The sequence below is a fragment of the Helicoverpa armigera genome, chromosome 21 (genome assembly GCF_030705265.1).
Source record: "Helicoverpa armigera isolate CAAS_96S chromosome 21, ASM3070526v1, whole genome shotgun sequence".
In the NCBI taxonomy this organism is placed as follows: domain Eukaryota; kingdom Metazoa; phylum Arthropoda; class Insecta; order Lepidoptera; family Noctuidae; genus Helicoverpa; species Helicoverpa armigera.
Genome location: NC_087140.1, coordinates 2983964 through 2996847, shown reverse-complemented (window position 1 = coordinate 2996847; position 12884 = coordinate 2983964). Strand labels below are relative to the sequence as shown.

At 36.8% G+C, this 12884-nt stretch overlaps 1 protein-coding gene across 2 annotated transcripts in view; it reads left to right on the top strand.

The window, feature by feature from the left end:
• LOC135118352 (inositol polyphosphate-5-phosphatase A-like) overlaps positions 1 to 12884 on the top strand; it is a 30389-nt gene that overhangs the window by 5267 nt on the left and 12238 nt on the right. For both annotated transcript variants that reach the window (XM_064040148.1, XM_064040147.1), the window contains exons 2-3: positions 8438 to 8668; positions 11416 to 11583. In XM_064040148.1, the coding sequence (XP_063896218.1) occupies positions 8438 to 8668; positions 11416 to 11583 (399 nt within the window). The remainder of the gene's footprint in view (positions 1 to 8437; positions 8669 to 11415; positions 11584 to 12884) is intronic.

Sequence of the window (12884 nt, the reverse complement as noted above, 5' to 3'; positions counted from 1 at the left end):
AGGATGGGGGTTGAACTTGACCCCATTTACTTTCCGCGTGATGTGTGTCGACCGCGTGCGGGATTAGGGTTAAATATATTGGCTACAATGGCCTCTCTGACAGTGATATTTTAACACCTTGGTTATCGATCAAAATGGATTAGAATCAGTTCTTTTTTATTGTTCAACTTTAGTGTATAGAATCTAGAAGGATACATTTTAAAGTGAAGGGTACAAAGCGGTGAAGAGCTAATTTCAATGACGTCGACGTAAACGGTTGGTTAAACTGTTTTACTATGACGCGAGAATTATTTTTCATGTTGATGAAAATAGGTCTAGATAGGCTACTTATGGGACAAACCGTCTTTTCAGAAAACATATTAGCCAGTAAAATAAGTAAGTATTGCTTAAAAAGTGTCAATTCCATTTTCATACTGAAATGCAATTATGTTGTCTTTTGCGTCTACTATTTAGTTCGCATATCGATCGCAGTCATTAAAGTTTCATAGGTCACCGGCCAAACGTTAGATTTGCATCGTCTACAATACAATATTATTACTAGTTAACAAGCCATTTACGTACACCCTTAGAATCTTAATAATACAATATTTTCCTATTTAAACTGTTTCGAAAGAGCTTTCATATGCCTATTTCAATTTTTTTTGAGTTGAGTGAGATTGAGTTTCGAATTTTAAAAGACCGATATTTTTATGTCTGCAATAATTTTACACAAGACGTCTCTATTGCCTACTAGTCTTCAGCCAGCAGTTTCACTAGCTTCCGGAGGGAATTACTTCCTGAAGGTAGGTACAATTTAGCTTTTATGTTATTCTGATGTATAAGCTACATCACTGCCAAGTTTCATCAGAATTCATTCAATAGCTTTTGCGTGAATGTGTAGCAAATATGATACCCACACATTCATACATACTTTACCATCTATAATATTGTTGGCATTGATGCTAAATAAATAAGCACAAACTACAAAATTGCCAAAACATCATGCTTTAGCACTATATCCCCCGTCATCTCATTACCCAGACCCATTTCAACAGGAATTTCCAACAAATGAAACAATCATTTACTAAAACAATGTAATTCGAATTGTAATAAAGTGTAGGCGTCAGGATAGCAATGTATTAAACAATGTTCTGATAAGATAAGTTTTATTAAATTCCACTACTGCCATGGTGTATCTAAATATAACACCAGGGCCGGGATTCGATAGCGATTATGCTTTGGCACGAATATTGTAATGAGTTTGCGAAAAAATATGTTTTTCTGTTTATTTTTAGTGGTGCTTTAGATACAATAATAATGTCCTCTAGAATTTATTTGGGCACGGAGATATTACAGTGTACAAGTGTTTTCGGAGACACAGGTGTACTCTCTTTCACTATACTCTCATAGTCCGATGGGACGGCAATACAACATGAACGTTATTTATGTACTCTCCGATGCATTCATTCATCACCAATTTCCATACTATGAATTTCTTTGTGAAAGTATTTCTATTTCAGTCCCATTTTCGACCACTAAACCAACAGGGCAGTTTTCAGATTCACACAAAGTGAAAACTAATTTTCTAAAACATTATTTACCTTAGGAACTCGTCCCCAGCAAGGCCGTTACTCTTGTAGGTAATTTCTCAGAGACTGGATTTATTTCAGTTGATTGATGACAAGCCTTGTCTCCAATTACACGGCTTAAATCTCGGGCTAGACAAAGGTACAACCTCTGACCAATCTTTTAGGGAATATGGATCACCACTAAAAATACCTGTATTATAAATGACTTTTTATCTTTTGAAGACTCACTGTCCCCTTCATTCTATTTGTATCCCACAGCGTGATGGGGTCAGCTTTCTAATGATTTTCTCCACTTTACTCTTTCATCGCTTTCTACTTTCTGCCATCGCTTTCGGGCTCCTAGCAATCCCTCATATCCTTCATTTTGGGGCAAAGTAAAAAAAAAAAAAAACAAATAGGCGATTCAGCATAACCATAATAGCTACCTTTAAAGACATACTAATCCACCAAAGACCTAACAGCCTACAGATCTATTCTATCTACTATAATTCTCCTCCATTCATACAACGTACATATAAACCGTTTGCACGTTAATACTCCCTACTTTGCATATACCGCCGCTTATTGTCTTCTAGTAATATATTGTTCCGTCTATTCTCTGTCCCCTGAACGGTAACGTGTTACTGATGCATGTAGGTTAATTAGTTAGTTTAAAATGACGTGACTTTATTCATTTACTGCTGTAGAGTAGGGCATGTAGTTTGAAAACTATGTGTGATTGCAATTCAGGGGTTAAAGTTGGTATAGCCAACATATTAGACCCAAAAGTCTACGAGTAATTTTGTCTTAAAGAGTGAGTTCTAGAAAATGTTGTAGACAAAGTAATTGGGCAATTTGTACCTGTCTTTTTGGAGTTAGAAGAGGCAGGAAAATAAATTATTTTTGTGAATAACCCAAAGGAGCGGTTAGGTTAGATAATATAAAAACTAACCCTCAATAGGCTAGTTTCCTAAAAAATAATAATTAGTCCGTCTTGTAGATTGTCCAAAATTAAGCGATACGTATTTTTTCTTTTTTAAATTGGATCAGAACTTGTTAAGATATAGCGTGTTAAAGTTGAGTGTGACGTCACAAGTTGCTACAATTTTCAGGACACTGTGACGTAAAAGGCCCCCACTCCTAATTTTTGAAGTGTATTATCTTTGTCATTTTATGTTTAATTAAAAAAAGAAAAAATACGTATCCAATATTTTTTGATTATCTAAAAAGCGGACTAAATATTATTTCATTATTTCGACCCTGGACACTACCCTATTACGAAACAGACCAAACTGAAGATTACGAGGTCCATTTACGGTTTCCGAACCTGGTACCTCAAACCCCCGAAAAGAAACTAAATTCATTAATATCAGTTAAGCAAATGCCCTAAGTAATTAGCCGTATAATCGTTACAGTTAACAAAGAGACCGACATATAAGTATTTTCACTTTTAGAACATAAGGAAGGATATTTCTTGCTACCGTTGCATGTTCATTAGTCGTGTCGAAACTTCATCTACATAAATAAGGGTGTATTCAGACCAAACGCTAAATTAGAGCTAGAATGCAAGCATTTTAATGCTAAAATGCTCGCATGGAAAGAAGGCTCTTTCCCAATAATTACACTAAACCCCAAGGTTCCACACACCTCCCGAGAGATCTATTTTCTGCACCCGGGTGAAAAGCAGTTTATGTCCTTTGTTTTCTAGAACCTAACTCTTGAATATCCAATATATATTTAGGGTACCAGAAAATCGGTTCTGTAATTTTGGCGTGAAAGCGCGACAGTCAGACAGAGACTCTCGCATTTATAATGTTAACTTATAATTTAAACGAAAGCAGAGCATTCTTTCGTTATTCTCTCTACAAGAATCTGATAGAACAAGCACTCGCTCGTTTAGTTGAACGCACCCTTACAGGTAGTAGAGGTAGTAGGTACTTAGGTACACAAACACCCTCAAATACAATTTGAATTTGAATACGGTTCCAAGTTTCAGACAGTTTCACCCTAATTCCTTCACAAACAGTAACTAAATGGCCCTTTGTGTGAGAACAGTAAGTTTTAGTCCCAAATAACATGTCTGTATTTCAGCACAATAGTTCATGTGATAATGTCAAGATAACAGCTTATATGTTATTGTAGGTTTGTATGTACTCACTGGTTGTTTCACACGGTCTCACCCGCGTCCTGTGGAAACTATTTTCAGGATTTGGATAAAATATAGGCTATGCTTCAGCTTTGATAGTAGCGCTTCCCAACAGTGAAATATTTTTTAGATTGAATGTCTAATTTCTAAGCCAGGTAGGAAGAAATAAAAAAAATCCTCTTTATCAAATTTGCTATTTGCTGTCCTTGCTAGCTACTTCGTCTGTTGTTCTTAAAGCTTTCCAAAATAAATTACATTTTCATGATACTTTGTTTTATCAGTCCTAGCAAGACCTTTATCAGATTTAAGTAAACTTAAGTTTAATTAGTGTCTGTTTACACGTGAAAATAGATAAATCACAGTGACAGGCAAGATACTCCAAGCAAAGACTTGTATTGTATCAGACAGTTCGGAGAGAGGTTGACAAATATTTTGTCTGCGCCGTAACTTCGAAAAAATACCCCATTTCCGTTCCAAGCACAACTGCAATAATTGGTAGCTTAGATAAAGAGTATGCAAGTTAACATTGAGAACTAGAGTGGGTTGTAATGTCAGCGGATATGTAATTCCCTAAAATATATAAAAAAATAAAAAATTGTAAGAGATTAGCAACCACATCCATCAAAATACCTATAAACGTTGCTACAATTACACAGAATTTTGTGAGGTTTCAAGTCTGCCACAATACCCGCAAAAACTTTTTTAATTTAGCGGAAACTTTGCAAACAGGCCATTTGCGGATTAACACAATACTTTTCATATTTAAACGTTGAGGCTAAAAGTTTTATAAAAGCTGAGTTATTTAGTTGGTTGTTTCATGACCCAGATGGATTTAGTTTCAAACTGTAAGCAGGTAAAAGTTATTTTACCAATTCATGACGTACTAAGTAAAGTTCCCACAACATACGGGACACTTATCACGCATAAAAATCAGCTCAAAATATACGTCACACCAATAACGATCACCTACTTGCTATTCTGTTTACACACGACCAATTGTCGAAGCAAACATGTCTCGAATTGCTAAATAAATTCATTCTTGGACCTCGTACTTGGTTTATTCATAAATCCTGTATTTCTAAAGAGTCTGGGAGGCAAATTGATGGACCGAGACATTATTAATGATGCTCGGTCGACCCTTTTGGCTTTGTAAGTAGGTTAAGGTCGCATGAGATGCGAAAGAAAACCTCTGAACATCGTAATGAAAGATGGGGTGGCTATTTTCATAATGTGTGCCGGTGTTGGCAATATGGAGAAAATAAAAAAGTATCTAAGTATCTATTGAGTTCTAGTTTTGCTAATGAGATGGGAGTGTTGAAATGAGAGGGCTTTCAACCTTTGTCAGGCTATTGGAGTGTAATGAGAAGGTATGAAACACATACTCCAATGAGGGTGTTAAGTATGAGTGTGGATGAATTGAGAGAGCTTCGTCTAAGAAGAAATGGATAGATTGCCTGGAACATGAATAAAAACGGGAAAAATATCAATATGACGGCGAACAGAGAGAAACGGAACGCGTAATGAAAAGGAAGAAAAGGGAGTGTTTAAATATTAAAGGTCCGAAAATGCTAACTCCAAAGTTTTGTTACATTTGTTTTACACAAACAGAAGTTGTAGAGTTACTAGTTAAATAATAATCTTGGTTGTTTCCAAGTAAAGCAAAGTCTCGACGTCTTCGCGACCCAGCTCTTGATGTTGATCTAAATTAGTTCGAATAAGTCGCACTCAAGAAACTCGCGAGTAAGCTCTTTCGCCGTATCTGAACTTAATTGGCGATCGAAGTTGGTTCGGTCTACAACTTTGTACTTCAGAAATGATCGATAGTACTTAGGTTCTTCTGCAATATGAAATTTATTTAACTTTTTTAATGTATCAGTTCTTTCATTATGGCCTACGTAGTAGCTGTTCTGTAGTGTCACCCACGTCTAATGGAAGTTTATTCACTGATGAAAAGAAGCCCAAAATCATCTTTAGGTTTATTATATTACATATCATATTCAAAGTCGAATAGACCTAATCTATGATTACACGTACACGATTTCATACACACAGGATCTTATGAAAAAGTCAAGCTAGTTTCACGGTGCCAATGAGTTGCCAATTAGGTTAGGATTCTCATTAGGTTGGGCCGTTCAAATATGTAGGCAAGCTTCATCACCACTACCTTCAGCTTGGATAAAAGTAGCTAATACATAATATGTTGTTCAATCCAGAGCTACTAATGTCGAGTTTCATAAAAATCCATCCAGTAGATTTAGCGTGAAAGAGTAACAAATGAAGCTCAATCCTTCTCTGTGTGAGAGGAGGCCTGTGCCCAGCAGTGGGACGATAAAAAGGCTGATGATGATGATGAACATGTATTAACTAGTAGGAATCTATGAGTCATATCACCTGGTCTTCCACATTATAGCTTCTATTTAATTTAATGCTAAATGACGAACCTAATGACATTATTAACACTCGCGCCGAAAGTTCAAAAGTCAATTAAGTATGCAGAATTGAATTAATGGCGCAGGTGGCAAAAATTTCGTCACATTTAACACCGAGAGGTTAACAAAGATTGATTAAAAATGACATCATTGTCTAATTTAACGAGATCTTAGGCCTTAGGCTCTGTGCTCTATAAGTGTACCATCTAAATCGCTTCAGTAGTTGTGACGAGAAAGCTCGGCAGAAAAGCAAGGACTTACATTCGCGTAAAAAAAAAGCAACAAGCTGATCTAAATAAGTTGCTGGCTTTTTGTGAAGCTAGACTATCCCCAGTAATCTATCTAATATAAAAAAATATTATTCAGTCTAAGTATTTAGAAAATGGTTTATGTAAAGTTAGCACAAAATCGGACGAGCGGTTTTCATTTATCTACGTAACGAAGCACGTACCGGACCACTAGTAGGCTATATTTTGTCCTGTTACAGGAAAAAGTCCCCTCGGACGCGGTTGAAACAACTAGTGCTGAATAAAACCTCTCATATAATCGAAACAAAGCACGTACGATCATTGATTACCATTACCACACTCGCTCCGAATGGATAATTCACATACACGTGGGCAGAAACCACAATTAATAAATTGGGATAAAATAGCTTTATATTGTTATTGCCTAACCTTCCAAGGCTTAGAGAACCAACTGGAGCCGCCAAAACCACAAGCCGATACCTCATAGTCGAATGGCTGCCAATTTACACGCGAGGTATTGCAATAGTGATAGTTTACTCAATGCATTTTCGATCACATTGTTATGCACGCACACGAATATGACCCAATTTCACTGACAATATAAATGTTAAAACGGTCGTTTATACTGTTGGGCCTAAAGCATAACAAACGAAGTTTGACGCACACATAGACATAATATGTACAGACGCCAGCTCATCAAGCTACTTCTTCTTCTTAGCGTTTATCCTCTAATCTGTAAAAATACCTATCAGAATTGTACACTATCTTCTTCTTCTTAGTGTTTATCCCGTCTTGTGACGGGGTCCGCTTTCCGTATCTTCTTCTTCCACTTCGCTCTATAATGGACATTTTCCTCTTCGAGTTCGCAGATTTCCATGTCTTTCTTTACGACACTCGACCACCGCAGTTTTGGCCTGCGGTTTTTGCTGACAAAATTGTAAACTATAGTTTTAAATTTATCAAAGAAGGACAGATTTAGTATAGCTCAATGTGCTAACGTACAAAACTGCGGATCATACTCCTGAGTATAGACTACAGACCATACAAGTATGACTGATGATTGTACCTTTAGCATTTTAAAGGCATAACAATGGCGTTTCCAGCCAGTTAAAAGCTCTAAGGTCCAAGGGTTACCTACCAGTGACGTCATAACAATAAACCGTATCCTATGAGATCATCTTGCGGTTATTTCTCTATAAGAAATAACGCTACGAAATAATACTACTATAATCGAGTTCTGACAACTTTGTTTGTCTGATTTATACGATTATTGATTATCTAGTTTTGTGATATGATGGACTTGGAAAACATAATAAAAATTCTGTTGAGCTTGATTCCTTTTTATTATGAGTATAATATTGTATAATGACGCTAGAATAAGCTACCGCACACTGCAGACGTAGACTAAGCTGCCGAGCGAACGAGCAAACTATAGGACGACAAAAACATAAAAGATTCTAATAGAAATAAAACGTAATTTTGAAAGTAATTCCACTTTTGTAATAATTAGTTTACGATGACAAACTGTTTATTGTAAAAATCACCTCAATGGCTTCCTGTAGATGCTTAAAGAAACAACAAACAACATGAGCATTGTTTCAAAGCATTTAAGCATTGTTTTCCTATTTGAATTAAAAATTAAAAATTTGCTTGTAATGTAAACGGATGTTGAGCGAGCATTCTTGATAAGTGGGAATAAACTAACCATTCGCCCCTTCATATTCATATCTTTTTTTTGTTTTCCACGATGTTTTGTTGTTATGGTTTACTGCTAGGAGCAATCATAGACCTCTAAGGCACAGCAATATCAGGCATTTAATGTCAATTCAGTTTAAAAGCACCCTATTATAACAGAAGAACTTTTAGGGCGATTACACATGACGCGTCATGAACAGCATTTTTTTTTAATTTGCAATAATATGTTCAACTAAACTCGTATATTTGAGGGTCTCTGAGGCGCCATTCTCATGCTGAGATAAAATGTAAGGCTCCATACAAAATCTAAGTAACGTATGTACTTACTAATGTCATTAAACTCCAGTCTAATACCTATAATCTCTTCCACAGCCATCAGTAATGCTCCCAATATGGACGTCAGAATTCCTGCAGGCCGTCTCCCGAATGGACCCGAAGTTCATAGCCCTTCATCTTCAGGAAGTCGGCGGCAAGGCTTATGAGAAGTCCATGCAATACGTCCAGGACTTCGTTCAGAGACTCTGTGACTGCCCAGAGTTGAGGCTCTTCGATAAGATCAGGATATTTCTGGATGAAGACTTCAGCTCTCCTGAGAAGTTTACGGTGAGTTGAAATTATATTTTATGAGACTCTTTGGAACCATCTAACTAGGTTTAGAAGAGCCTGCAAAAGCTTTGACTTTTGTTGATTTGACTTCTTATAAACCGGCTCTTCTTATTCCTGTTTATTTTACGCTTATATTCTGCCTTATACTTTCGTTAAGTAGTTTTCTCTATTTGTAGTTTAAATCAGCTACAGTACTACAGTATATATATTAGCAGTAGGATCTAAAAAATCTACCCAATTTTAAAATTTTGGGTTAATGATTACTCAAATCTTTATTTTCTGTTGTCAGGGTGTGACTAAAGTTAGATAACGGGTCTGTTATAAAATCTAGTCATCAAACAAGTCATGAGTCAAATATCTTCTATAAGATATGTATAACTTTTAACCTTTGAAACAACATGTCCAAACACGAATTTCTGTGAAAAACGTCAACAAAACGGACAAGTTATCAGAAAAATATGTTTTTGAGATCCTTTATTGGTCATCCGCTATTTAGACGACTAGACCCTTCTTCTTCGCGATTCCACCTGCGTTCCCAAGGAGTGCTGTACTTCTCGCACCTGGTTATCCAGGTGCCTATGTATTTACTCTTTCAGGCTTTTAAGTAGCTGTGTACATTTAATTCTGGTTCAGTAGTTTTGGCGTGAAAGCGCGACAAGCAGAGTAACCTTCACATTTTATGTACTAAAGTAAGGAATACTGTCAATAGTCTTTGTTTTTTGTATAAGAAAAGACAAAAGAAACCCCCAATATTTTTAACCTAACTAAAAAAACATTAATTTTTCATATATTTTTGTGAATAGGTATATCCCTATTTTTCCATTTTTTGACAATATAATCCCATTAAATAGGTGTTTATTTCGCGAAAACGGGACTTCAATCTATTATTGACATCCAGCCTTAGTGCAATACTTGTTCCAACGAAGGCTGTTAGAAATAATTTTCTAATGTCAGGCTATAGGTCAATCTATTCTTGAACTACCACATTCCTAGACGGTTAGATTTTAGTTTTATTTTCTTTTATTCACCCTTGAACAGGTCAACGTAAAGCCATGTATTCACTAGGAAACAATATTTCAGTATACGGTTTCTGAAACATCACATAGATGTTTAGAGCAACAATGTTTCGAAAACTCTGCCGACCACATCGTCCACAGAAACAAAATTACATGTTTCTGAAACAAATAATTTTGTTTCAGAAACACGTAGATATTGTTTCTGAAACAGTGTTTATACACAATTGTTTCTCAGTGAATATGTTATGGACCATGTGATTAATTCGGGCATTATAAATAATGCCCGAGCATTATGAATAATGTCTAGCTTTATCGGGCCACATGATTAATAACTATCTTAACTTCATTATTTATCACATTGCACGGGCATTATTATATTGCTACATGATAGTTGGGCAATTTGATAATAAAGCTTTATTTTATGCGGTGCGAGGGTGGCAGTTGTTCTAATAAATAAATCCTGTTACTTGCTACATATGTTATGATTATTGTTTTAAATTATATGTTCTATTTTAATGGAAAATTACAAGTCTAGCCAAAAAATTATTAATTGGACTATTGTCATCTGATTTACTAACTCGGCCTCGTTTTTCTTGATCTCATTTTTCTTGGCTCGTTTTTTTTATGGTAGAATTTAATTTGGATTCAAAATATTGTATTAAAAATTGAACTTAGTGACGAAAACGAATCGCTGCAAAACCGACTCCACGTAGTCTTGTCTGCCCTACCCCTAGAGTGCAATTCAAATCCGCTTAGGCGCGGAGGGGCGAGGCGGCCTGCGAGCTGAGGCGCAGGTAGTTGAAACGCTCGCCGCCGCGGCTGAGGCTGGCCGGCGGAGCCGGGCAGCAAGCCGAAGCTGCAGTGGTGAGCGTGAAAACCATCTGCGACGATAAGCTCGCATGGGACCGCCGGAGCCCCGGAGCGCCGGAGCCGTGACAGAAGCGATGCTTGCTGCATGTTGCATGCTTACTTCCATGCTGGGTCAATTAATATGGGATGTGTTATGTTAAAAAAATGAAATTAAATATGTTTGTATTACTTTGCCCAAAAGGTCACGGGCAATATGTATAGTGCCCGGTCAATTTGATTATTTGAATAATTATTATCAAATTGCACTCTCATATTGGGCATTTTTCATAATGGCCGGGCATTATGTATACTGCCCAATTTATCACTTGGTCCATAACAAATACATGGCTTAATAATTAAACTTTTTTGGAGAGTGAGACTTAACGAAACTATAATACTGTATAATTTGCTATACTTACTTGCGGCTTAAGAAACCGCAAGATGGGGAAAATAACAGTGAGGATTATTTTGTTGCTAGTTAGTGCAAAGTTTCACTTTGTATAATAAATGTCAAAGTGGCTACAAATAAATAAATCACGATTTAGTGTTTGCGTGTTTCTTGATTTGAATGTTATGAATTATGATTTGAATTATACTATACTAATTGAAAGTAGGTTTGGTTAAATTTCCTAATCTCAGGAACTACTTATAGGAGGAGTTTTCAATGTAGAAATATTTATTGAAAGTTTTCTTTTCTTTACTTAGATACGCGCGGAACATTGGCCGTGCCGTCAAATAACCGCACAATGCACAGATTGTTGATATGACGGCTGGTTATAGTTTAGTTATCTTTATAGTTTGACGCAACACACTCTTAAAACAGAGATAAGTATCTCTTTATATCCTCCCCAAACTTACATACATATCTTCCTCCACCAGGCTCTAGGCAACATGTACTTCGCCCATTCCTCTCTAACCGACCTGAAGATCTGGGACTTCGAGCAGAAGGCCTACGTGGAAGCCATAGGCAAGGAGGTCCATGCTGGCAACATTGAGAAGATCACCACTAAAGAGAAAGCCAAGTTTCCGCAGCATTTCTTCCCGGAGGTAGGTAAAATAAAAACTAGATATTTTTGTTCTTTCAAAGGAGGTCAGATACGTATTGGGTTGCCCGTGTAACTGGAGTGGAGGTCAGATAGGCAGTCGCTCCTTGTTGTGTATGCAAATAAATGATTCTATTCTATTCTAAAAAACACTGGTACTCATCTGCATCCGGTTAGACTGGAAGCCGACCCCAAAATAGTAGGGAAAAGGCTAGGCATTATGATGATGATGATGATGAGAGGAGGTCAGATAGGCAGTCACTCCATGTAGACTGGTCTGGATAATCTGGATTGGACTGGAAGGCGACCCCGATATAGTTTAGTTAGGAAAAGTTAGCATCTTACCAACTTAGATTCACTAGTTAGCACACGCACGCCATTAGGGTCGAAGTGGTCGCCGTTGCCGAAATCGGCGTGGAAGATTATTATTATTATTAGTTTGCCAGACACAATTAATGAAAAAACATACCGGCCGAATTGAAAACCTTCTCCTTTTTGAGAAGTCGAGAAAAAAAAATTACATAAAAAGATAATGCAAGCTTATTTTATGCAGAAATGTAGCGTAACTTCAATATTATTGAAATTGCAATCCTGTTCTATAATTTTGCAATGCAAATATTTAGATGCTAAATTACGTATAACACGACATTTACAAATAAACATGAATGACTAGATTCGAGAATAGCTATCTTTCCTCTTGTAAAGGTGAACCCTAACAACTGCTGACAACCTCGAGAAAGTTTAATGTACCATGACATTTATTTAGTTACGTTATATGTAAGTAGCTGTAGAAACATTTTCAGCATCGGGATAAAAAATAGCCTTAAGCCTACCTGAACAGATGAGCTATCCTACAGGGATTTTTTTTCAAATCGGACCATTAGAGCATGTTCTTGATAAACGCGTTCAAACAAACAAAAATCTCTTCAGCTTTATAAAGTTGGTATGGTTGCTATTTACTAGTACATCCCTGTTTCCCATGGTTTCACCTGCGTCCCGGGATAAACATTTTGCGCAATGAGATAAAAAGTAGCCTAAGTCGTTTCTCAGGCCTTTATTTTTAACGACGTCAAAAATCATCAAATGACCCCTCACGCTGTGGGTTAGCAGCGGTGAGGGAGTGTCAGACTCTTACTGACTAGAAATCGTCGTGTTCCGTCGTAGGTCTTTTATGAACCAGGGACGCGGTCACTCTTTCGAACAATCCCGCAGCCCCGGCAGACGTTTCTCAGGCCTAATACTAACTTTATAAAAACGACAGACAGACAGTCACTGCCACATTTACAAATGTAAGGATTCTTGAAT